The sequence below is a fragment of the Typopeltis vanoorti genome, chromosome 25 (assembly GCF_054136105.1).
Source record: "Typopeltis vanoorti isolate ZY-2024b chromosome 25, IOZ_Tvanoo_1.0, whole genome shotgun sequence".
NCBI lineage: Eukaryota > Metazoa > Arthropoda > Arachnida > Uropygi > Thelyphonidae > Typopeltis > Typopeltis vanoorti.
In genome coordinates this window covers 12,919,753-12,946,162 of record NC_143573.1, presented here as the reverse complement: position 1 = coordinate 12,946,162, position 26,410 = coordinate 12,919,753, and the positions used below count along the sequence as shown (strand labels likewise).

At 34.0% G+C, this 26,410-nt stretch overlaps 1 protein-coding gene across 2 annotated transcripts in view; it reads left to right on the top strand.

Annotated features, from left to right (window-relative positions):
• The window catches only part of ND-39 (NADH:ubiquinone oxidoreductase subunit 39), a 287,270-nt gene that overhangs the window by 9,795 nt on the left and 251,065 nt on the right, over nucleotides 1–26,410 (top strand). For both annotated transcript variants that reach the window (XM_090414724.1, XM_090414725.1), the window contains exon 2: nucleotides 11,563–11,775. In XM_090414724.1, the coding sequence (XP_090270850.1) occupies nucleotides 11,563–11,775 (213 nt within the window). The remainder of the gene's footprint in view (nucleotides 1–11,562; nucleotides 11,776–26,410) is intronic.

Sequence of the window (26,410 nt, the reverse complement as noted above, 5' to 3'; positions counted from 1 at the left end):
CTAATAATACAGTTGGAGATTGTTCTTCTTTTTAAACTCATCTAGGCTTTAGCCTCTATAGTATTTTTTGCTGTGTTTTTTAGTACTGTTCAGTTCTAGTTCCTCTACACTTTATTACTGGAATTCTTATATGTTTCAGTAAGGAAAATACCATGAGTAGACATGTTAATTTATTAGTAGAATTTTCACCTGAGTATTACAGGCATCTTCAGTACATGTATAAAGCTAATTAAACAATAACTGACAATTCCAAAAGGCGCCACCTAAGTAGCTAATGTAAGATAACTAAAAAAGGTCAATAAATTTCTAACTTATTTTTAAAAAAAATACAGATAAATAAATAGATTATACACACACACACACACACACACACACATACACACACACAATTAAAAAAGTTTGCAAAGATTAGCTGATTTATAAAGTTCTATCTCCTACAAAGGGGATAGACGTAGACCATCGGATCTGTTTAAGTTAGGAGAGTGAAGGAAAGTTTGACATGTTTCTTTATAAAGCCGTTCCATGAGGAACCGACTTTTGTGAAGGACTCTTGTTCCGATGCACTTTATGTCTATTGTTGATGGTATACTCTGCGAGTCCAGACTGTTCAGGTTCAAGGTATTGAACCTGAACAGTCAAATATAGAAGAAATAATGCATATTCCTATCCCTTATGTGCAAGGCATTAGTGAACAAATGGTGAAAGTTTTAAAACCACTAAATATTTTTGTTGCCTTTCAACCAATCAGAAAAATCTCCACCTTTCTCACTTTTCCAAAGGACAAGCTTCCAGATTTCAGTTATCCAGGTGTCTACCAGATTCCTTGCTCTTGTGGGTTATCTTATTTCGGACAGACAGGAAGATCTGCTTTTATTTGGCTAGAAGAACACCAATCTTATATTCAATACCTTTGAACCTGAATAGTCTGGACTTGCAGAGCATGCGATCAACACTAGACATAGAGTTCATTGGAGAAAGACAAGAGTCCTTCACAAAAGTCGGTTCCTGATGGAACCGACTTTATAAAGAAACATGTGAAACTTTACTTCACTCTCATAACTTAAACAGATTCGATGGTCTACGTGTATCCCCTTTGTGGGAAATAGTACTTTATAAATCAGCTAATATTTTCTGTTTTAATTGTGTGTGTGTGTGTGTGTGTGTGTGTGTGTGTGTGTGTGTGTGTGTGTGTGTGTATATATATATATACACACACACACACACACACACCATATTTTACAATAGTAACGTGCACCCACAACATTTTCATCACTCCTTTTGGTATATAGATAACGCGCATGCACCAACTAACAGTAGAGTTAGGAAGTACAGACAGAGGACAGAGGAATTCTTTAAAAGCACATGAGTTGCTAGTAGCAGTGGTCGATTATTCTGTACATCCTGTTTTAAAATATTTCATGAAGTAAATCATTATTTATATTTTTTTATTAGATCTGAATTACCCATGGAAGACGAAGTACTTCTCGGAGAAAATCCTACACAGCGCAGTTCAAGCTTGAAGTGGTAGAAGTAGCAAAGGAAAAAAGGGAATCATGAAGCTGGTAGATTGTTCCACCAGTGGAACACTACTTTCTCGTTTTGGAGAAAGTAGTGTTCGTGAATGGCGAAAGGCCTGAAATGTTTACATATGAGGAAACGTGCTATGAGATTTAGAAGGTGCTTGTGGCCAACCATAGAAAAAAAACTGTTTAATTGGGTTGTTAGTGAAAGAGCTAAAGGTATGAGAATATCTACTGTCCGTGTGTTGCAGAAATCGAAAAGAATTGCGCAAACGATAATATAAAGGATTTCAAGACCTACCCATCTTGGGTTTTTGGATTTATGAAGGGAAACAATTGTAAATAAGTATTCCAAATTGGCCGTCATTCCAGGTGGTTTAACAAAAAAAATTCCAACCCCTTGATCTTGCAGTAAATAAACCATTCAAAGACAATTTGCAAGCTAAGTTGGAAGACTGGATGATGAATGGCTCCTATGAATATAACAAAACAGGGCAAATGAAAAGAACGTCATATAAAGATATAGTTATGTGGATTGTAGAAAGTTGGGCTTTTGTAAGTGAAAACTGTATTAGAAATGGTTTCATTAAAGCACAAGGGAATGCAGTGGTGTTCAGTGACTGATTATAAAGCTGAAGAAATACTAAATGAAATGTTTAACACAATTGATTCTTTCAATATTGAGTCTGATGAAGAATTTTTTGGATTTGAATAGTGTAATGTTCAATAAATATTAAGTAATACTTCTACCTTAGTTTTGTTATTACATTTGATTTACCTCTCATACCTTTTAAATGTATACTGCGCATATTCATTTTTAACGAATTTAGACTTTTTTGTATTGATAACACACTCATTATCTATCTATCTATCTATCTATCTATATATATATATATATATAATTTATTTACCTGTTTTTTTTTTTAAATAAGTTAGGAAATTTATTGACCTTTTTTAGTTATCTTATATTGGCTATTTAAGTGGCGCCTTTTGGAATTGTCAGTTAATGTTTAATTAGCTTTATACATGTACTGAAGATGCCTGTGATTCTCAGGCGAAAATACTACTAATAAATAATATTTTACGTGAGTTAATTCTGTTATTATAATTTTAATTAATTATTAATGAATTCTTATATGTTTTGTAGCACCTGAAGAAGTCGATGTAGGACAAAACTAGTTGTGCAATTAAAAAACCTTTTATGTTAATCTTGGTATTTAGTCATTTAATATTTTTTAATATATATATATTATATCCTTACCTTAAATCGTGGCTTAATTATAAATCACCTAAACTTCTATCTTATTCGGGTTCGAATTTATTTAGAATAGTGCATTGACAGACTCAGTCTGCTGTGTTGTTCACAAACCATTTAATTAAGTCAAAAGGAAATAATTACAGAATGATTCACATATATGTAGAAAGTCATTACAATTTTCTTGCTAGTTTCAATTCTTTCTAATCTAACCTTAGTTCTAAGTTAATTCACAATCTAACATAACATTAACTAAATATAAGGCATGCCTTGTTTAAGCTTAATTCAACATTAATATACATTATCTCATTAACATTGACACTTGACATACATTCTTGTTCAGTATTGTCACTACTTACAGTTCTTATTCAGCACACATTCTTTCACATTAACCTTTTGTTCACAGTTAAGTGCTCCTTGTCTATCTTTCCACTTGCTAACTCGTTTTCCTGATTTCTCGCTAAATTTCTTCTTTGTCCGAGATGTCAACGCTGCCTTTGCCCTATAGGACCCTTAATGTGGTGGCGATGTGCTCCTGACTTTCGAGATGATCGACACAATATTTCTCACTTGGCAGTGGACCCAGGTAGAAGACAGAACCAACGACACTTCTCTTTCGACTCCCAACAACAAATCTTGTGTGATGGCGGACCCAGGTAAGAGAGGGTTTGAGAAACCTAAGACAAAATTCCTTCTAGATGACTTGCCTTATATAGGCCCAGCTTCTGTTGTGCACATGCACATACCTCAAAATTGGTCATATAATCTTTGGAATTCTCTATCCATGGCAATTCTTAGAATTCTTTACTATGGTCAGGTATCGACCTTTGGAAATGATGACATCATTCTTTGCACATCTTTGGAAATTTCCATCTGTGACAATTCCTGGAATTCTTCACTATTTTTATAATTAGATTGATTTAATGTTAGTTAATATTGTTACATGATGACGTCATGAGCCACATTATTTTAACAAAGGCTCAGTACAATATTATTACAGAAAAGATTATTTCAGTCAAAAATTAACATTTCTCTAAGTACGTTTTCCTAAACAAAAAAAGATATAAATGAACATGATAAGTTACGAAGTCACATATCATGAGAGATTTTACAGCTGGAACCATAGACCATGCCAATTAGGACTGTAGGAGTCTGCAGTTTACAATCAGTCTGTGTTTGCCTTCCTACTAGTGTACATGAATGCACATGCTGAATTTATCTTTGTGCTAATGAAGATTCCTTGGTGACCAAGGTGAAATATTTGCCTAGTAATCTAATTAGTTACATAAATTTAATTAGTTAATTTTTGATTTAGAAGTTTGTTTTATTCCACTAAACATCAGCATGAGACATAAATTATTGTACATATATATATATATATATTGTAAAGATATGAAGTTTAAGTTAAGCCTTATAAACCCAAGGAGCAGTACAAGTCATCCAGAGCAATCTTTTATAAATATCAGTGCATTATTGTAGAAAGGGTTTTGCTTGGTCACATTAAATTACAGTGGTTAAGAAGTTGTATTGTTTCTGTTTTAATCTTCTATCCAAGAAAGAGCAAACAAAGTTTGTTCAAGAAATAACTTCATAAATAAACTGCATTTATATGGAGAGGAGGCAAATGGCTTCACATCAAATTGCCCTAGTATCCCATAATGCACAGCACACTTCCTTGGACATGTATAGTGCTATGCATTATGGCTCACTATCCAGACTGGTTTTGATATTTAATGAGGTGTCACTCGTGAGACCTCAGTAAAGGTCAAAATAACGCTAAATTAATGCAAAAGTTACAAGTGGTTTAGTCGTGTAGATACTTCATGCACAAACAAAGTTTTGTTTGCTTGCTTTTGAGTAAAGGATGAAAATAAGAATATAATTTCTTGCCTGGTTTAGTTTACTTTCTTATGCTTTATCTGGGATTCAAACTTGCAGCCTTACAGTAAATATGCAGTGGCTTTTACTAACTTTTGTAATCAGCTTCCACTGAACTTTTGCCAGAAGGACATCAGGAAAACCCTGATTAATCTCGATACTAATAAGGCTACTAGTCCAGATGGTATTCCTCCAGCTATGATAAAAACTTGTGCCCCAGAATTAACACCCATCTTGTATTGCCTATATAAGTTATCATATTCCACTGACATCTATCCAACAGCATGGAAGCAGACCTACATCTAACCTGTAGACCCAAAAAGGGAGACAAGATTGCCATCTATTGTCCCACTGCTCTCACTGCAGTATTTTCAAAAGTGATGGAGAAGGTTATCAACCACCAGTTTCTTCACTACCTGAAGACTCATCAATTAATTAATGATCACCAATATGGAGGAATCCACAATTTTCATTTTCCAGCTGATCTCACCAAACTCGGCCACCTTTGGACACAAGCTATGGAAAAATTTAAGATTTGGAGAAACCCATGTTGTTGCTCTTGACATGATGGTGGTAGTAGCAGTTCTGTGTAGTTGATGGATTAAATGGTGGCACGGAAAGTTGTAGTGCTTCCCTCAATGAGTCTTGGACTTCACATAATAATGGCCATCCTGATTGGCTGAGTGGTTAGCATATCCGCTCTCCAGCCAAAAGGCTGCAGGTTCAAATCCTGCCGTGGGCATGGATGTTTGGGATTGTGAAAATAGTGTTGGTAGCAGTCGGCAGTAGATGACATTAGTGTAGATCAGTGTTTCTCAAAGTGTGGTACGCGAAAGATTGTTAGGGGGTACGTGGCAATTTTGGGCAATGCATAATTAAAGGAGTCATTATATTTTTCAACAAAAAGTGCAATTAGAGACAACCGGGATAAAACGGCACTAACTAATGAATCACATCCCCTCTCCAACAGAAACTAAACAAAAGCTGTATAGACCAAGCAAAACCATATGTTGCCGGTGGAACATATGGTTTTGCTTGACACCACCCCCGTTGTTAACATGTTAAAATTAAGAAATATATAGTGAATGTGTTTCAGATATTGTGGAATTCGGTTGAAGGGAATTAGCATTTCAACTCAACTGTTGAAATGCTAATTTTTCTTGGGTTCCCGCAATCTTTTGTTAATACCGCACCAATCATATGCAGTTCTTCACTGCTCTATCTATCTCAAGTCTTGGTAATTATTGCTTGAAATAATGGGAAAGAAGATGACGCTATTTGGGTAGATGACTTTGATGATGCACACAAAGAAACTATTCTCGATGCCAAAAGTAGTGATAGCGAGTAGGAGCTTCTTGGTAAGTTGCACCATTTTCAGTTTTTTCTGAAAACTTTAGTTTCCGAAAATTCCCACACGTATCTTGCAACACGATTTTTTAGCCTTTGATTTTGCGAAAAAAGTTAGAGTTATATTCGAGTAAATACAGTATTTTTTTCAGCTTTCAAATTCTTACGTATGGATCATTGGTTAAAGATGGGATTTATAAAACCCCCCAAAAGAGAGCAATATAGCAAATACAAGTAGCTGTAAGCAACAAGAAAACGTTGATATTGCATCTGGATCAAATGAAATTGATAAGAGAGTGTCGTCCGACATCTCTAGAGAACCAAAATTTAAAAATAAATCGTATTTTTTTGTTTGCGTGAACATATAAATTCAAATAAAATTTAATTTTAATTCAAATAGATATTTAATTTTAATTAATATTTTAAATTAATTTATTAATTTTGGATTAATTAAATTTTAATTAATTAATTAATTTTTTAATTAGGGGGTACTTGGTAATAATAAAAATTTAAGAAGGGGTACGCGATATCTGAAGTTTGAGAAATACTGGTGTAGATGATGAAGGTAGTTGCGATTGGTAGAAATGGAGAGTTGTAGAGTTTGTACCCTCCCTCGATGACTCATTGGACTCCCTGGAGGTCATCATCATCATCATACGCATCAAGGATTTAGGCTAGCATGGCCTGTTCTGGCCTTAGAAGTCATCGTTTAAGAGGACGTCCTGGTTTTCTTTTTAATAATGGCTTGTACTTTAAGGCTTGTTTTGGTAATCTTTCTGTTTTCATTCTTTGAACGTGTTCCATCCATTAATGTTTATATTTTTTAATTTTTTCTATTACCGGTTCTTGGTTTAATTCTTTCATAATATCTTCGTTTTTTTTGTGATCAAATAGGGTATACTTTGCAGTTTTTCTCATAAACTTCATTTCTGCTGTTGTTAATCTTTGTTTGTCTTTTTGTTTTATTGTCCAGATTTCGCTTCCATACATTAAGACCGGTAAGGCTAATGTATTGTATACTTTTAGCCTGGTTTGTTTTTGAACTAGGTTTGGTTTAAATATAGATTTAATTACACCTGTTATTTTTAAATATTTTGCAATTTTTACGTTTATATCTTTTCATTTTCATATGTGATCATGCATCCTAGGTAGTTAAATTAATTCACACCTGTTCTAAGATCTTGTTATCTATTACTATTTTAGTTCTTGCTGGATCTTGTCCTTTAAAGGCCATAGTTTTTGATTTTTCTGTTGATATTATCATACCATAATCTTTGGATATCTCATTTAGATTTAAAATAGCTTTCTGCAAGTTATCTTCAGAATTTGTAATTATTATTTGGTCGTCTGCAAAGAGGAGAGTGTTTAAGTTAACTGTAGGTGAAAGTTTAATTCCTTGGCGTAAATTTTTACTCCATTTTATTATTATTTAATTTAAGTAGATATTAAAAAGAGTTGCTGAAAGGGGACATCCCTGTCAGACCCCTTGGTTTATCTCTCTTGTATATGATAGCTCGTGATTTAATCTTATTTATATTTGATTATTTTCATATATACTTGTGATAGCTTTTAGGATATTATTTGGTATTTGTCTTTCTTTTAATATGTTAAATAATATGTTTCTTTTAACTTTGTTAAATGCTTTTTCAAAGTCAATAAATGCAATATGTGTTTCCAAATTATATTCTCTTCTTTTCTCTACTATTAATTTTAGGCAAAAGGCTGGGTCTGTACATGATCGTCCTTTTCTAAATCCATTCTGTACCTCTAGAATAAAGTTTTCGGAATATTTCATTAGTTTGTTATTTAAGATTCTGCTATAGATTTTGTAACAGGAATTTAGTATACTGATACCTCTATAGTTTTTAGGGTCATCTCTATTACCTTTCTTAAAGATAGGGATCACAATTGCTTTTTTCCATTCTATTGGGGGGATACCAGTTGAGTAAATTTTATTTAAAAATAATAAGAGTCTTTTTTTGAATCTTGTTCCTGCGTATTTATATAGTTCTGAGCGTAGCTTATCTTCTCCAGGTGATTTTCCGTTTCTTTTTTCTTTCAGGCTGATTTCTAATTCTTCTTCAGTTATTTTCTTTTCATTTTCGTTAATTGTTTGCCAGTTGTCTTGTTTAAAATATTTGTCTGTCCACAGTTCTGTGTAGTAATTTAGAAATTCTTCTAATTTCAATTCAGTGTTTAATTTTATGTTTTCTTTGGTATCTGCATTTAGGTGTTTCAAAATCTTATATACATTGGGTCTTATTTTATATAAATCATGTTCTAAATTAGAAACAAATTTATTCCATGATTCTCTATGTCTTTTTCTGACTTCTCTTTTAGCTATGGCTCTTATTCTTTTATATTCTATTTCATCTTCTAATATTTTACTGCTTAACCATTTGTGATAGGCTTCTTTTTTCTTTTTAATTATTTCTTTGATTGTATCATCCCAGATCTTCAGTTTTTTTCTTTTATTGAATTTTTTGGTCATTCCTAAGCTTTCATTTGCTGCTGCATTTAGTATCGTTTTTATATTAAGCCATTCTATTTCTTCATTTTGTTTTATTTTATCTAGATATTGGTTAATTCTTTGTTCATATAGCCATTGTACATTTGTGTCATTCAATAGTCTAGTTTTATAAACAAATGTTTCAATTTTTCTTTCTGTTCTTGTTACTTGTAGCCATTTAGGTGGTAATCTTAATTTTATTTTAACAAGGAAGTGGTCACTGCTTATTTCATATCCTTTGTGAACTCTAATCTAGTGAAAATTTTGATGTCTTTTCATTTAATATGAAGTAATCTAATATTGATTTCCATCCTCTTGCTGCCCAAGTATATTTATGTATGTCTTTATCTTTATGTTTATAGAAGGAATTCATTATTTTTAGGTTATTATAAACTACAAAGTCAATCAATTTTTTACCATTTCTGTTTAGAGTGTGTTCTCCATGTATTCCTATATTATTATTAATTTTCGTGTTTCCAATTCTTGCATTTAAGTCTCCTGCTAAGATTATGTAATCATTTTTATTTATTTTATTATATATGTTTTGTAGCTGATTATAAAAATCAGTATTATCCTGTTCTCTTCCTTCTTCTTGGGCATATAAACCAATTATTGTTAAATAGCCTCTATCTATTTTTATTCTAGCTTCTATTATTCTTTCATTCCATAATTTATAATGTTTTAACTGTTTTGAAAGGGAGTTATGAATCCAAATCATGACTCCTGCTTGTGCTCTTTGGTCTCTGTCGACTCCACTGTATATCACATTAAAATTTTCAGTTCTCATAGTTTCTTTTAATTTCTTTTTTGTTTCAGTGATTACTGCTATTTTAAAATTTCTTTCATTTAGTAACTGGTCTAATTCTATTTCTTTATATGCTATTCCTCTTACATTCCAGTTTGCTATGTGTATTATATTTTGTCGTTTCCATTTTCGTTTTCCCTTTTCTATTCCAGGGTTGTTTCCCATAGATTCAATCCGATTATCTTTTTCTGTCAGCTTACAAGTAAGATTATGTTCTCCATGTCAGGGGACTAGCCTGACGATGGAATAGTTCAGTGGTAGGGCTGCTACCTTAAAGGCTTCTGAACTAGCCTTCTTCCGAATTTAAACCCATAGGAGGAATAGGGTATAATGAAGGGGAAGAGTAGATTATAAAAGAAATATAGTAAGGTTTATAGAGAGGGCATAGTTGTAAGGCCAGAAATGAAAAGACCCCATCGCCATCTAGTACTCTAATAGCATAAGGGTCATAAAGTAAGAAGAGTTGGCTGATAAGGCCCTTATAGGAAAGATTAAAGTAAGTGGATCTTCCTCAAAGTAGAAGAAGGAGAGGATAGATCCAGCTAGGGGTCCATGGGAGTGCTGCTTCCCTTACAATCAAGATGATTGCCCCTTATGGCCCTGTTCCCCTTATCCCCTTCTCCCTGGAGGTGTTATGTAATAATAATAATATTTCAGAAGCATTTGATTGTCAGGCATCGAGGCCAGACACAGTTGAAGCTGACAATCATATTGGATTGCAGCTTCCTCTCATCAGACTTCTCTGTCAATGCTGGCGTACCTCAGGGTTCTGTACCTCTTACCCACACTCATCTTCCTTTATATCAGTGATCTCTCACTTTTTCTGACTTCAAATCCTATTCCTATACTTATGACAGCACTCTTCGTTCTTGTTCCTCATTCTAGAAACCCTGTAGTACTCAAATGATAGAAACCACAAGATCTTCCATAATCCAGTGACTTAAACACTGATCTTCTACATCCTCAAATGGAGATGAAGCCAACTTAGTACATTTCAATGTCATAAAAACTCAGGTGTCTTATTTACCTGCAAGAAAGATCCTACTTTGCTCCCTCTCTCTCTTACTTTTGATAATGTTCCAGTTTCATTTTAGGATCAGTTTTCTCTTGTTGCGATGATTGTCACATGCAGTTTATCCATGCACACAGCATATTTCATACATCACCTCTGAAAAGCTTGGTGTTCTTTTCCCTTCAAAACATTTTTCTCAACTCCTAACACTTTGTCTCAGATCCAACCATCCTTGGAATATTGTTTGCACATTTGGGATGATGCACCCATAGACAATTCTAAGAATGCTTAATGATATACAGAAGAATGCAATCCACTTAATAATTGATCCTTCTCTTGACTTCCTCCAGTCACTTTTCCATAGGTGCTCTTTTCTGTAGGTACTATCATGGGCATTGCTCCTCTCTATTGGTTGCTATTATTCCTCCACTTTTTTCTAGCCATGTAAGAACTAGAGCAGCTGCTGACCAACATCCATACACTATCCAACTCCAAACATACCAAACTTCTCATCTTCCTTCATTCCATCCACCACAGTTCTTTGGAACAGTCTTCCCCATACTTTTTTCCTGCTGAGTACAATTCTCCAACGTTTTAAGAAACATATCAGTAGGCTACATCTTTCTCCTTAATCACTTACACACTGCACTGTAGTGTTATAGGTCCTGTAACCTTTCATGTGTGAGGTCATCATTAAAAAAAAAAAAAAAAAAAAAACGAGCTACCGAGGCAAGCCTTTTCATGAGTTTATGCCATTGGCACACCAAATAAATAGACTTACATTTCCTGGAGAAAGGCCAGTAATGCTGTTTTGAGTACCGCTTGTCTCATGGGACTTTTATTACATTATTTCAGTATTTTCTGCTAATCTTCTTGTTTAGCAAATCTGTGTTTTCTTCAGAAGAAATATTTAAGCATTTTCTTTACTTTTTTAGAAGCATATCTTATGTATCAGTCATTTTCATATGGAAGTGACACTGGTTTTCTTACGCAAAACCTCTTCAAAACAGGCAAACAGTGAATACATGCAATTGGCAGATATGACATGAATCCTTTGATTTTAGCTTACCTCAGTGTCCATTGGAAATATCCAATACTTCCTAATTTGACTTATGTTAATTTGCATTGAGTGCATATTCTCAGGAAAATTTCAGAAATAGCTTTATACACTGATATGCATCAGTAAAAGATGAATTTTGCATATTGCATTTTGATAAGATTTTGCAAATATTGTAGGGTATGGAGAACTTTTATGGCCTGCACTTACAAGCTTGTGGATTCCACAAAAACATTTTTCTTCAGAAGTGCATCCAGCAAAATTTCCTCCTGTAACAACTGAAACAGCAGCCTTAAAACGTGGGACAGGAGGTCGATCATCTTTTAATGGTGCTGTTGCCACAGTATTTGGTGCAAGTGGATTTCTAGGAAGACATGTGATAAATCAGTTAGGTGAGTAACATTAAAAAATTCTTTAAGTTAATAATTAAAAGAAGCAATGGCAATGTAATCTTAATATTAGAAGAAAAAAATCTTGTGACACCTTGATTTTTGATGCATGAACTTAACTCTTTAAAGATGTAAATTTCAGTTTATACAATAATTCAATTCCCAATAATTACTGATATTCATACTTTGAGTCTTGAGTATGAACTCTGTACCTTTGTGCTAGCAAAATGAGAAAAGACCACTTTGCTATATTCACAGTATTTGCTATTAAAAAGGCATGTAAACATTAATTTAATCCTCTTCGGCAACAATATTAAAATATAGTATTTATAGTATTAAATATATAGTATTATAATATAATACTATATAATATTATTCATATAGCATTGTTAAATATAGTAAATTAAATATACCTTAAATATCTTATTTTAAATGACCATATCATTGGCCATTAGTTCCTATAGCCTAGGTATTTATTTTGTGAAACATTAATTTAACTAATGAAATTTGTACATGAAATGTGAGCATTTCTCAAATGAATTAAGTTACCTCACTACATATTTGAAATGTCTTGGATAAAAATCCTGATTTAAACATTAATATATTTTAGATTTTCTTATTTTTTGCAAATTTGAGAATCAGTGCAATGTTTATCTACTTAAGTTTCAAGATATGCATCCAGAACTGATGCTTGTTCATTAAGGCAGTGATCTCAAATTCATGTCATCTTTTGAACAGCATTGTGCACTCTGGATGCATTCCACAGACAGCTACAGGTATATACCAAAGGAGAATTCTAAGTCGATGCTTAATCGTTAAAGGTTGCAAGTTCATAAAAATTACAACAGAAGTGTTTTATGGTAGATAAAGATATTCCTTCCCCTCCCTTTTTTTTTTTTTTTTAAAGAAAATGTGTCATCATCATCAAATTCCTGACATATACCCTTAGGTATATGTCAGGAATTTACTGTCATATGATCCTGTACATATCAGGGGTGTACAGGATCTTATGATAGTACTATATGAAAAGTTACATCATTACCAGCTACCTATCAACAATTTTCCTCCAGATTAGCCTGTTATCTGTCAATATTCCAATATTATCAGATCTTATATTTCTGTTTTCTAAGGCACTTTTTACTGTATTAATTCACCTACACCTTGGTCTTCCTCTGAGTCTGTTTCCTGCCATGCAGGCAAAGAACACTTGTTTAGCTAATCTTTCCTCTCCCATTCTGTTTAAGTGGCCATATCACCTGAGATTAGCTCTGCTAACACATTCCTGAATACTAAGAATGTCAAGATTCAGAGGTGAGATAGTGAGTGGTCTGTAGAATGTTCCCTCTGAGGATAGATTGAGGGTGTGTGGATTGCAGAAATTGGTTGATAGGAGAAAAAGAGGGGATTTGATAGAAACATGTAAGTTGTTTAAAGGGTTTTACAGGATTGATGCAGAGGAAATTTTTCAACACTTGGCTAGAGAGGCCAGAATAAGGAGTCATCACTGGAAGTTGAATGAAAGTGTTGTTACTAGAGGTGTGAGGACTAGATTTTTTGCTTGGGGAGTTGTGAATGAGTGGAATGAGTTTCCAGAGTCAGTCATGAGTATTTTGTTTGTTAATGGGTTCAAGGAGAGGTATGATAGATTATGTGGATAGTTTGGGTCTCCCACGATAAAATCTTTGGACTCCTTAAGTGCCCATACAATAATAATAATAATAATATTTCCAAATTTAATTTGCCATCTTCACTAAAAATTATGCCTAAATAGGTGAAATGTTTTGTTTGTTATGTATTTTCATAACAAATTTAATACATCAGTTGTTTAATTCAGTCATGGAATCCTGCAAACTTGTCCTGAATTTATTTAGGAGTATAACATCATCGTAAAGTAAAGAGCTGAGATTAACATCTCCAATTTTGATATCAGGTTTAATACTGCTTTCCTTCATAATGCGATTCATATAGATGGTGAATAATAGTGGAGATAATGTGCACCCTTGTTGCGCATCTGCTTTTGCCTCAAACCATCTTCTTGTGCCTCCTTCAATTTTAATCTCTGATTTACAACTCAGATAGAAATTATGTATTGCTTGATATAATGTTCCATTTACACCATATAATGGAGTGTTTTGAACAGCTGTCCTCTTTGCACATTGTCATATGCCTTTCCCTGATCTACAAAACTTAAATACTGATCCTTGTTATATTCCCATAATTTCTCAACTATTTGTCTTCAGTTGAAAATCTGATCCCAACAACCTCTCTTTGGCCCAGCTTGTTCTTAACCAAACTTCTCCTCTACAATTTTTCTCAACATTTCTCAAGAATACTGGCATATATCTTACCAGGAATGCTCAGCAGGGAAATTCCTCTGTAATTCTCACATTCTGCTTTATTCCCCTTTTTTTATAGATGGATACTATGAATACTCTACTGCAGTCATCTAGAATTTGATCCTCTGACCAGGCTGCCTGAATTATGCAGTGTAGCCACTGTAAAACTTTTATACCTTCATGTTTTAGCATTTCTGCTTGAATGTCATCTGCTCCAGCTGCCTTTCCACATTTCAGGTTTGTGATAGCTTTTTCTGCTTCAAGTATAGATATATATATTCCTGATGGCATTCCTGTTGAATGTTTTCTATCACCATGCTGTAACTACTTGTTTCGTTTAACAATCTTTCAAATTAATTGCTCCATACATCAAGAATATCTTTATATTCAGTTTTCATATCCCTTTTGTCATCTCTAATTCTTTTTACGGCACTCTTTCCTCCATTTCTGAGCTTTTTAATAACCTTCAGAATATTTTACTACCTTCTTGATATTTATTTTCTCTGTTCTTATCAAAATCTTCTTATGACTTTTGTTTAGCTAATTTTACACAATGCAATTCTTTCTTATATTTTTCTCTGTATTCCCTTATTTTCCAGGAACTTTCAATATGCTTTTTTTTCCCCCCTGACTGCCTCCTTAACTTCCTGAGTCTACCAAGGAGTTCTTATTTTTCTATCCTTGCAGATTACCTCACCACATGCCTCTCTGGCTGAATCAATGTTTTCTTTTTGGTTTGCCATTGAATCTCCAAGGTTTGGTTCTTGTTTTCAAACTCTTTCAGTTTTTCTTGAATGTTAATGTATTTGAGCTTACAGTTAACATCTGATAGCTGTTCAACTTTGATTCATTTCAATACTTTCTTACACACCCTTCTTTTCAATATGAAGTTCAATTTTATCCTGCTGAACACTAAATGTTGATCACTTCCTATTTCAAATCCTCTGTATACTCTTGTGTCATGAACCAGTGGGAAAAGATATGTTGACAATAACATAGTCAAGAGACTTTTCTTATTCCTTGCATCTTCTCTCCATGTGAATTTGTGCACCAATTGTTATTTTGAATATAACTAGTCCATGTCCTGAGCAGAAATCCAGCTGGTACTTGCCATTATTTTAGCTTTGGTCTTTTCTCCAAATTTTCCCAAAACATTCTTCTGTGTCTGGTAATCATTTTCTGCTCTGCTGTTTAGATCTTCAACAAGGACCATCTTTTCCTTTTTTGTTGTGTTAGCTGCCTTTTCTAATGCCTTGAAAAATTCCTTTTTCTTCCTTAGTTGAACCTTTTGTGGGACCATAAGCACAGATAAGTTTCTTTGTCCTGTTCCCCAATCTGATATTAGCCCACATCACTCTATTTGATACTGCCTGCCATTGAAGAAGATTATCATCACGTTTAATGTTTAATATTATAGTTATTCCTTCTTTTCTCAGATTGTTATTTCCTGAATATAACATCTTGTTGCTTAGAAAGATTTCACATGTTTTTGTCTTCTTCTTTTTGGTATACCTATTATGTCGATCTGGTACTTATCCAGTTCTTCTGCTAGTTACATTTCTTTTCCATTGATTCTTCTTATGTTGGTGGTGCCAGTGTTGATCACAACTGATTTTGAGTTTGGATTTGTTCCAGTAGCTGACTTTTTTGTTGTTTTCCCTGGTTCTCTCACAAAAACAACTGGGACCTTGTTTGGGCAATGCCTAATCCGGCATGAAATGCCTTCATGTTATACCATCATTTTGAGTTATGGTTATAACTCAAAGAAAATGTAAGGAATTAACAATACATTAAATTTGGTTAACTGATGTCGTATCATTGTGTCTGTTTTCCTTTAGAAGGATTTCAAGGAAGTAGACTGGATAGGATAACATATACAGATATGGTGATTTGATGCATAAAATGAGTCAAACTAGTTGACGTTTTTGGAATAGCATGCATTTAAGATGTAAATGGTTTACCATTGGATTTAGATACAATGGATCCAAAACATGGCAGCTGCACCCATTGATGAAAATGCATCTGTGGTATTGTTGACAGATTATATGAATCAAGTATTTTTTTTATTTTTTATTTTTTAATTAGAAGAGGTGCATTATGGATTAATGTTCACTTAGGAGATTGGCTGTCTAATGTGTATCAGAGAATTATTGAAAGTGGTTCATCAGAAAGGAGGATAGTGTGGTGTTAATTGTTTTCATTAATTGTCTTGTATTTTAGCTACTAGTTGTGCAAGTGTAGGTTAACAATGGTGAAATATTTTAATACTGGTCAATTAGGACAGGATTAAGATATCTTTTGAAGACACTTCGTACTTTATATGAGAAGAAATAAAAAGGAAACTTGAGACTATTTTAAAAAAATGTTTGTAAACAAACTAAATACATACAATATCAAACAATGATTGTATAATCTTACTGTTATTAGTGAGTTTTGGGTTCAGAGTAAATAGTATATATGCTTTTGATTAAATATTACCTGAAACATTTAGAAGGGGAATTCCTGTACAATTTGAAAATAGTTTTTTTTTTTTTTATTTTTAAATAGATGGGAACATATGAAAGCTGTATTCCAATCATCTGGAATTCAATCATCTGATCAGGTCTTCTGAATTTTACAGAGTAGTCAGTATAAATTACTCTGTAAAATTTTATAATCTGCTTTATAACCTCCATATCTCAGCATTTCTGATCAGATATCATCTACTCCAGTTGCTCTGCTTGCCATATGTATGTTTATTTGCTATTGCTCCCCTTTCCTGAGAAATTTAATATGCACTGGAACCCTTGATTAAGTCCTAGAGAGAGAGAATTCTGTATATTTTGCTATTCTGAAAAAAACCGAAATTGGAGTTACACAACCATCTAAAAAAATTGCTTGTTTATATGTTATCACAATGTCAGACACATCATGATCACAACCATCATTTAGAAAATTACAACCATCAAGAAAAAAATTCGTTAGTTACACAATATAATGATGCCAGATATATCATGATTAGCAAGCAGGAGCAAGGAGCAATTTTCTGATTTGAAAGTGTAGAATTCATAGAAACCTTTCAAATATTTATTTTAGATAAGTTAAAGTAACTGCTGAACATATTACTGTTCAGAAGATACAGGATACTATTTTACTATTTTCACAGTTGTTGGACCTCATGTTCATGAGAATATAACATGGGCCAGAATACTTTGGTGTTGGTGGAGAATTCTGAAGAGAGGAAACTGTCCATCATATTGCATAGTGTTGTGTCGGAAAAAGTGCTGATTCACTATTGGTGAGTCATCCTGTTTCCGACCCAACACACGGTAACGATTAGATCTAAGGATAAGGACATACTTATACCTCCAGAAGAAGAGCTAAAAGGATAGTGTACATATATTCACTCAGAGGTATGTCTAACCAACTGAGGTTGTAGATATTAAGTAACTTTGGGAAATCTATATTTAAAGTTGATAATGTCAGTGTGAAATTAGCAAGGGAAAATTATGTCTCAGTACTGAAATGTTGTTATTAGATGTATATAAGATGATCTATGTATTAGAACCATGTCAAAACAGTTCGGAGTTGCAGTGACCAATCGGCCGCAGCTATGAGCATGACATAGTCATCGAGAGAGGGCACTCGCATTTTGCAATATAAGGTCCTGCGCGAGATTCAAATTGCTCACTTGTTTTTTGTTCCTGTGTTCCCATCCAAGTCCTGGATAGCTGTGGTAGCTTGCCCCCAGTGCCCAGCAACAATCTCCTGGTTGCTGTTGTGCCGTGTCGAGTATAGTCACCAAAGGAATGAGGTCAGAATTCCAGTAAAGAGCCGTTGGTTAATTATGCCAATGTGTAATCAGCGAGAGGGCAACCTTTCGAAGATAATAGAAGTAAGTTGCTGATGCCATGAGAAAACGTGGTGAGAAAACACGGAAGTGTAATCGCAAGGAAGCCCCGGCAACTCTGTGAAAAGACAAGGATGGTAATGTACAAGTTTTCATACTCGTTTTAGAATAGTAACCAAGAAAGGAATAGGAACCAAGGAATTTAGGAACTCCACACATTTAACTTTCACATGATGCCTAAAGGATTGATTTTGGACTAGTCTGTCTATGTCAAATAAGCTGGTGCCACTCTAAGCTTATGCTGAGGAAGGAACCAAACCTTTGAACTGTTTATTAGGAAGAAACTTTATGATATCATGTTAAATATTAGCTTGAATATTAACTAAGTTGGGGAGGATAAAGCTTGAGCACAAATAAGAATATTATCACATGTTAAAATACAAGATGGATTGCGTCTGATATGCTCTACACAAGGATTGTATATAACAATGTGCATATGTTTTTTCTTATATCTGAGCACTGAATAACTCTGTGTGGAATAATCGAGTCTGAATATAATAATACAAAAAGGGTGTGGGATTGTTAGATTAAAATTGGGAGTAGAAATTTTGGATATCTTAGCCTAAAGGGGGGGGGGTTCAGACTCTTTAGTATTGAAGTTACCACTTAAAGTGTATATATGCAAGTGTTTAAAATAAATGTATTTCTTTAACCCAAGGTTCATGACTCTGTTGTTTTCTGAGATTTGAATTACCACTTATTAAACCTTCGGACCTGTATAAGTAAAAGGGGAATTCATTTTCATAAGAAAGAAAAAAGGGTAGCCATGACGGCAAATCACGTTATCCCTTTATTATTTTAGAGTTGTCTAATTGTGTATCAGAATTCAATTGCCGGCTGGCGCAGTCGTTTTAAACAATTATAAATTTGTCGGCAATGGAATAACTGATATCCTAAAGTGATAAATAATAGTAAACTTAGAATAAAAATTTACGAGGGAAAGACGACATAACAGTAGTGAATGACTTCCTGGAGAGGAGACCAGTAATCCATTTATAATGGATGAAAAGCAGATTATAAGATTTCAATTTGGTAAGCAGAAGTGCTTTCATTTTCCATGCTGTCTTGAAAGTCTCTGCAGCTCACCTGGTATCAGCAATGCCTTTTGGTTCAAGAGATCTGATTTCAAATCCTGTCTAGCACAGGATTTTTAAGCAGAAGGTGGATTACTCTCATACAGAGATGGCCAGGTTTACTCTCCCAGAAACTTAGATATTTTCATCCAAAAAAATCTGAGTTTGTTGAGTTTTTCCAAAAAAAAAAAAAAAAAAAAAAACACTAATTAACAAACATAATACACTAACTGGCCTCATAGCCTCATTTGCATTGGCTGTAATCTAAACAGCAGCTGCATGTGCTCAATTTTAAGAGATGAGGTGCATAGCCTTTCTGAAAGAAGTTGTTCATTCATTCATTAAAAAAAAAAAAAAGTCCTTTTTGGAATGAAATTGGTTATTTCAGTATAGTTCAATGTAAATTAAATAATACAGTCATCACAAGCATGTTTGTATGAGAAAAAAAAATTCTTTCAGAGTCCCTTAAGAATCAGAATTAGATATATGGAGGTAAAACCTTCACGTAATCTTGAATGAATGAATGCAAAGAACCAACCAGGGCCTCTGACATCCTCTCTTCACCTATCCTGTTTTTAGGTATCTATCTAGATACTGAGTAAACAGGATGGTTTTCAGTTTGAGGCTTTTTTTCATTTGATGTTTAGATGTCATATGGTCATTCCACATCTGATTGGATTTTGGGAGTGAAATCTCAGCTGGAAAAAAAGGTAGGGTTGTAGATGCCCTCACAGAATGAAGATCATTCTGGGCAATCGCAAGCATCCATTCCCACTGTTAGGTATTATTATTATTATTCGTGACACCTCCAAGGAGTCCGAAGACTCATCGCGGGAGGACACCTACAACTGTCTCAACCACTACACTGAACCTCTACTACGAATCATCTCCATCAACACTATCTACCGCCCACCTCCACCACTACCACAACTAGTATTTTTTGTCTGTAAATTGTGTGTGTTCTGAAGGGCCGATTTGTCTGTATGCAGGATGAAAAACCCGAGTTTCTGGGAGAAAAAACCCTGCTACCTCCGTATGAGATCGGCTAACTCACCTTCGATTGAAATCGTCCAGATAAAGATTCCTCCCATCGCAACGAGAATCGAACTTAGGCCTATTCCAATCGAAGGGCGCAATGTACCGTTGTTCTTCCAATTGCACTACGGAGGCACTTATAGTATAAACCCACAACTTGTTGGTTAGAGAGTGAATATGCTATCCACTTGTCCAAGCAGGCTGGCCAGTTTGGGACTTAGTGGAAATAATTATATTCTGACTTAAACCACACAAAAATGATGGTAGAACATGTTGAAATGTCTTTCTACCTGGGTGTCATCCAGTTAAATAAGACCTACTGTTTTGTCAGGGTGAGTAGTGTCAGAAGTCAGCTACTGAAACAAAATTATTATCCTCAACAGAATTGAAGGTATGCACCATCACTCTGAAAATTATAACTGGAAAACTGGAATTAGAGAACTGTCACGTTGTAATGAATGGTTTTACACCAAAACTTAAAAAGGAGAAATTCTTGTAAATAGTTATTAAGATGTTATGTTAGAGGAAGTTGCCACAAGAAGACAGAAGATAGTTCCAGTCTTCGTGGGGTGAATTTTGCTGCTGAAAGATAAGTTCATAGAGGATTCATAAGGGATTCATAGAGCAGTTCATTTGATGATATCTGGTGTGAGATAGAGGCCAACAGGGCAAAGTATGTAATTGGCTGTTGCTGTAACTCGGGGAGTATAAGGGAGAATGTAGATGACATGCATTTGTAAATTACCATGCTAAGTACAGGTTGGATAATTATTATGGGAGATTTCAACTATGGAAACATCAATTGGGAGGAGAAATGGTCACCGGTAGCGAAAGAAATGGAATTTATACAGCTGCTGAGAGATAATTACCTGAAGCAACATGTAATGGAGGGTACTCAAGGTTCAATAGTTCTGGATCTGATTATTGCATCAGAGAGCTTAACACTAACCAGTCTAGATACTCTGCCTCTACTTGGAGAAAGTGATCATGTAGTCTCAATCTGGAATTACAAAGCAGGTGATCATAGTGGAAAATTAATACTACATATATAGCAATATTTTAAAGGAAAAAAGCACAGCTAATAATAATAAATACTTGATAGATTTCTTTTTTTTTTTTTTTTATGATCAGGATTGTAATCTTTATAAAGAAAAAGGTGATCAGCATGCCCATGAGCAATATAAGGAAAGAAAGATGATCTGTATGGAAAGAAAATGATGATGAAGACAAAAGAAATTCTGAAGAGTTATTTTGCTATGTGGCAAATAAAAGGAGGAATAATTATGGAATGATGACTTTAAAAAGTGCTGATGGTAGGGAGATAACAGATTCAAACCAAATATTTGAATTACTAAGTGAGCATTTTGTCAAGGTGTACCATTGTCAGCCTGGTTGGCTGAGTGGTTAGCGTATCTGCTCTCCTGCCAAAAGGTTGCGGCTTCGAATCCTGCCATGGGCATGGATGTTTGTGATTGTCTGTGAAAATACTAGTGGTGGATAGTAGATGGCATTGGTGTATATGATGCGGTTAGTGGATGAGGTTGAGTGGTGGAGACGGAAAGTGTAGAGTAGGTGCCCTCCCTCGATGAGTCTTTGAACTCCCTGGAGGTGTCAAATAATAATAATAATAATCTACATGGTGGCATTGCACTGCCAGATGTGAGATTGACTGATAGGAAAATAGAGAATGAGGGAATTGAGGTGCTTAAAATATTGCAGACCCTCAATACAAATAGTCATGGTATTAGATGGCATATCAGCTCCTGTGTTATGCGAATGTGCAAGGGAATTATCAGCCCTCTAAGTTCTTTAAGTTAAGCCTTAGTGTTGGGAGGGTGCCAATGAAGTGGAAAAGAAAATATTCTTATCGGTGATCTAAATAGCTGAGTGGAAAATGAATACTACATATATAGCAATATTTTTAGAAATTTTAAAGAAAAGAGCACAGCGAATCATAATAAATACTTAATGGTTTCTTTTTTCTTTTTTTTTGATATGATCAGGATTGTTATCTTCATAAATTCATGTAGAGTGAATGCACAAGAAATTAAACGCATCTGTTGCTGACTCTGTTATTGTTCATGGTAATAACTTCAAGATGGTTCAAGATGCAAGAATAAACAGGGAATATGGAACAGGAAGTGATCACCATTTGCTTCGCAGGAGGATAAAAATGAATATCATATTGAAAAGTAAAATATTTATGATAATTTTAAAATAATCGGAAAAGAAATCCTTCAAGTACTTATCATTATTAAGTATTTGTAATCTACACTCATTGGACAAAACATTAGAGATAGGGTTGATGGGAAGTTGATACTGGCAATCCTAATGCAGAGTGAAATGTACCCAAACTGAATGCAGATGGTAAATAGGCAGACATTGGGGCTTCCCAACAGTGTAGTGCAATCAACAAACATGGGTAAGGATGTATTATTGGTTGATGGGTTGTCTGTTGCCTAAGTGGTAAGAACCCTAGGGTTGTTGGGCAACCTTTTCAAGGGTCTACCATGAGTATGCCATCAACATACATACCAGTGAGCAAAAGTTGGCTGACCTTTGCTCACTGGTACGTATGCTTCATAAGTCCTAAGACTTGCATCATCAGGGGTAGTTGTACATAAGTTTTTACACAAAAGCTTTAACAACTAATTACACATATTAGATGTTTTTGATAACTTCACAACTGCAACATATAATTGATAAACCAGAATACAGATGGTAAATTCGTTACTGTATGCATGTGGAACATTGTAGTTGTTGCTATCACATTCTGTGGTATCGCATGTGATATATCCTAGGTTTGTGGCAGTTAAGTTTTTGATGAAAGCAGGCCATACTTGATGTAAAATTAAGCCTTGACTTTTATTGCATTGTCTAGAGATCCTAAGCATTTGTGAGGCTTCTTTAAATTTTCTTGTAACACAGTTATAATCAATATATGATATTTTTGTTTGTTGCCAAAGTACTTGATGACCAGTAGTGGTTTTGTGAAATACCAGGCCTGATTTATGCTCTCTTCTTTTTTCGATGTCTTTTATGTGTTCAGGCATGCGGATCTCTCCCCACCTTCCTTTCCGGCCTACATAACAAATGTCACAAGCTCAATGAATCTCATAGATGACTGGTTTTTTCATGGGGTGATGTGGAAGTTTCGGTGATTGTAGGAATCTGGATATTTTTTGTAAAGGTAAAAAAGCCACTTTTACATTGTACTCGCAAAGCAACACAGCCACTTTGTCTGTGACATTCTTGATGTAAGGCAATGATTGCAAAAAAATTCTTAATACATCTCCTGCAACTCCCTTACTTAAACAAGATTTCAAGAATGCAATCACATTGCCATACATCAAGAATGTCACAGACAAAGTGGTTCAGCAAGCAGGACAGCAAACTCCACCATCTTTCCTGACCACTACAAAGCCTGGATCCTGAACCCCATTGAGTATGTATGGGACATCTTAAAAAAACAGATCCAGGAACAAATTCCTGTTCCAGCAACTCTGATCCAGTTAAAGGACTGTGTGGTGAATGCCTGGTATGTTGTAGGTATACCTTGTGGAATCTATGCCTAACTGCATATGTGCTGTAATTCGGGCTAAAGAAAGTCCAACACAGTATTAAATAAAAGTGTCTAATTTAGTGGCCAGTATGTATACATGGAAAATGAGAGAAATTAGCCAAAACACTTGTTGATTTAGTGTATGATCATATCGCTGTGAAACCCATACGGGCTAGCATTATAAAACAATCTTTATAAAATCAATACAAAGCTAATGGTTGTTGAAAATGCATGTTTGTTTTTGACCAATTTGACTATATGTAGGATGTAAACCCTGCTACCTCCATGAGATCTGCTAAACTAACCTTCAATTGAAAATGCCCGTATAAAAATTTCTCCAGAAATTATCAAAATTGAAGGGTGCAGTGTTCTATCATTTTTCCAGTTGTGCTTTGGAGGCACTATACCAAAACACTAAACTAACAGTATTCAATTCAGTGTTCAAACTAATTTCAACATATGGATCTTAGAGTTGAGTTAAAATAATTGATCAAAGACTAAAATTAAAAAACTTTTCAAATTAAATGTAATTTTTCCCAGGATCCATTTCACCTTAGAAGAAGAGGTAAATAACCAGTTAGCATTTTTAGATCTTTTATTCTTCATCAGCCAGATGGAAGCTTATGTTTTTTAGTTTTTCGGAAGATGACTCATATAGGCTGTTATATCCATACTGAGTCTGACCATTATCATTGTCACAGGCTGGAACTATTGAGACTTTAGTATATCATGCTCATTCTTTATGTTCTTCAGGTGAGCTTTTACAGAAAGAATCACAACCCATTAAATCCTCCTTTTTATCCAATGATTTTTTAAAGATTTTTTTAATGAAAAAAAGCTTTTAACAGTTATGGTATCTCTACCTCTTCAAATACAGAAAAAAAAAAATTTGCATTCCTATCCCTTATGTGGAAGGCATTTCTGGACATGTAGCAAAAGTTTTAAAACCACCAAATCTTTTATCTTTTTGCTGCCTTTAACCCCATCACAAAAATATCCACCTTTCTCACAAGCTTCCATCTCTAAGTTTTCCAGGCATCTAGATTTGTTTCTCTTGTAGGATATCTTATTTTGGACAAACCAGAAAATCTGTATTTATTGTTTAGAAAAACACAGTCTTATATTAAATAAAATGAGCCTAAACAGTCGGAAATTTCTAGTGTATTGGAACAAGACAAGTGTCTTTCATAAAAGTCCTTTTGTAAAAATAATTATAATTTATTTAAATATAAAGAGCCAATGGCTTCATTTCGGCGATATAAACATTATTCATATCCCCTTAATTTGAATAATTATAATTTATAATTATGAATCTTTTTACAATTATTTCTCTATTAGTATATTGTTAGTTTTGGTTTCATAACATGTATTATTGGCACTTACGATGTGCCCGTTATTGATGTTATTTTGTCAAGAAATGTAAATCATTTAAAAAATTTATGTACTTACTGGATTTGGATAGTTATGTTACTTCAATCTTTTTTTTATTGTAGTTAAAATTATTAAGTGTTATGTTTTATAAAAACATTCTCGTTATGCTAACAGAGACGAATCAGCCATTATACCTAACTTCTTGCTTGCCGCTTTCATGGAGTGCGCATGCTTGCCGAGGAGATTGATGGGTGATTGACAGAAGTCAGAGATAGCGTTCGGTATTGAGGTAACAAGAAAAAAAAATGAGAGAGAACTAATGGAAGTTTCAGAATGCAGACCAGAGGAATTTTGTTCTTATGAAGTTTATTTAGTTTTATGTGACAATTGAAAGAATATTAATAGAAGATTCTGAAAAGGAATCGTAGAACTGAGAGTCTTTAAACTGGAGGAGTTGAGACTGTCAACAAGTGTTTAGTTTATAAAAGAAGATATCGCAGTGATTGTTTTAATTGAATGTTTGAGGAAACACTAATTGGAAAGTTTCATCTGTCTTAAGGACACCAGATATAATTGTTATTTCTATTGGAAAGAGCGACGAAATCAACTCAACTTAGATATATTGTTTTTGAACTTTTTTTTCTCTGGTACAGTAAATTGTGCATCAAATAGACTAGAAGAGGTAAGAGTATTTATACTTCAGAGACAGGAGGAATAATATTGTGTGCTATATAAGGGAGATAAGAAAGGATCCTATGGAAAAGAAGAAGCAAGTTTTTATATTTGCAGAAAGAGCCTACTAAAGAAACAGACTCTGATGAACATTTTTGTTGTAAAAACAAGGTGTTTAGTCTAGTTGACTTGATTAAGTATATGTCAAACAATCCAGTAATAGAATGAGTCAGAGAATGGGTGATTTTGATATTTTTAGATTAGACAATCTTTAAAGTGTATATTTATTTTAGAAGTTCTTGGATCCAGTATTTTGTAGTTATTTAATTTTATTTAAAGTGTACATATTGTTTTCATTTTATTAAATATGTATATGTTTTGTATTTGGTCTTGAGTCAGTGATTTTCTGGATTCTAAAAGAAATAGTTAAAAGTCCAATTGGAATTGAATCCTTGTGTAATAATAAACACTCAGAGTATAAATAGATAAATATAATAGAGATAATTTCATAACAAATGACGATTCTCTAACTTCTAAAACAAATGCTGCAGTCGACTTGCAGGATTGGTTGTGATTTAACTTTATTTTAGACTCCAGAAAGTAAATCTTGACTCAAGTAAAATGGCTATAGGTGAGGATGATCTAGTTTTGAAGTTTCTTCAGTTAAAGATGAGGATTTTTTTAAGTTAATTAATCCAAC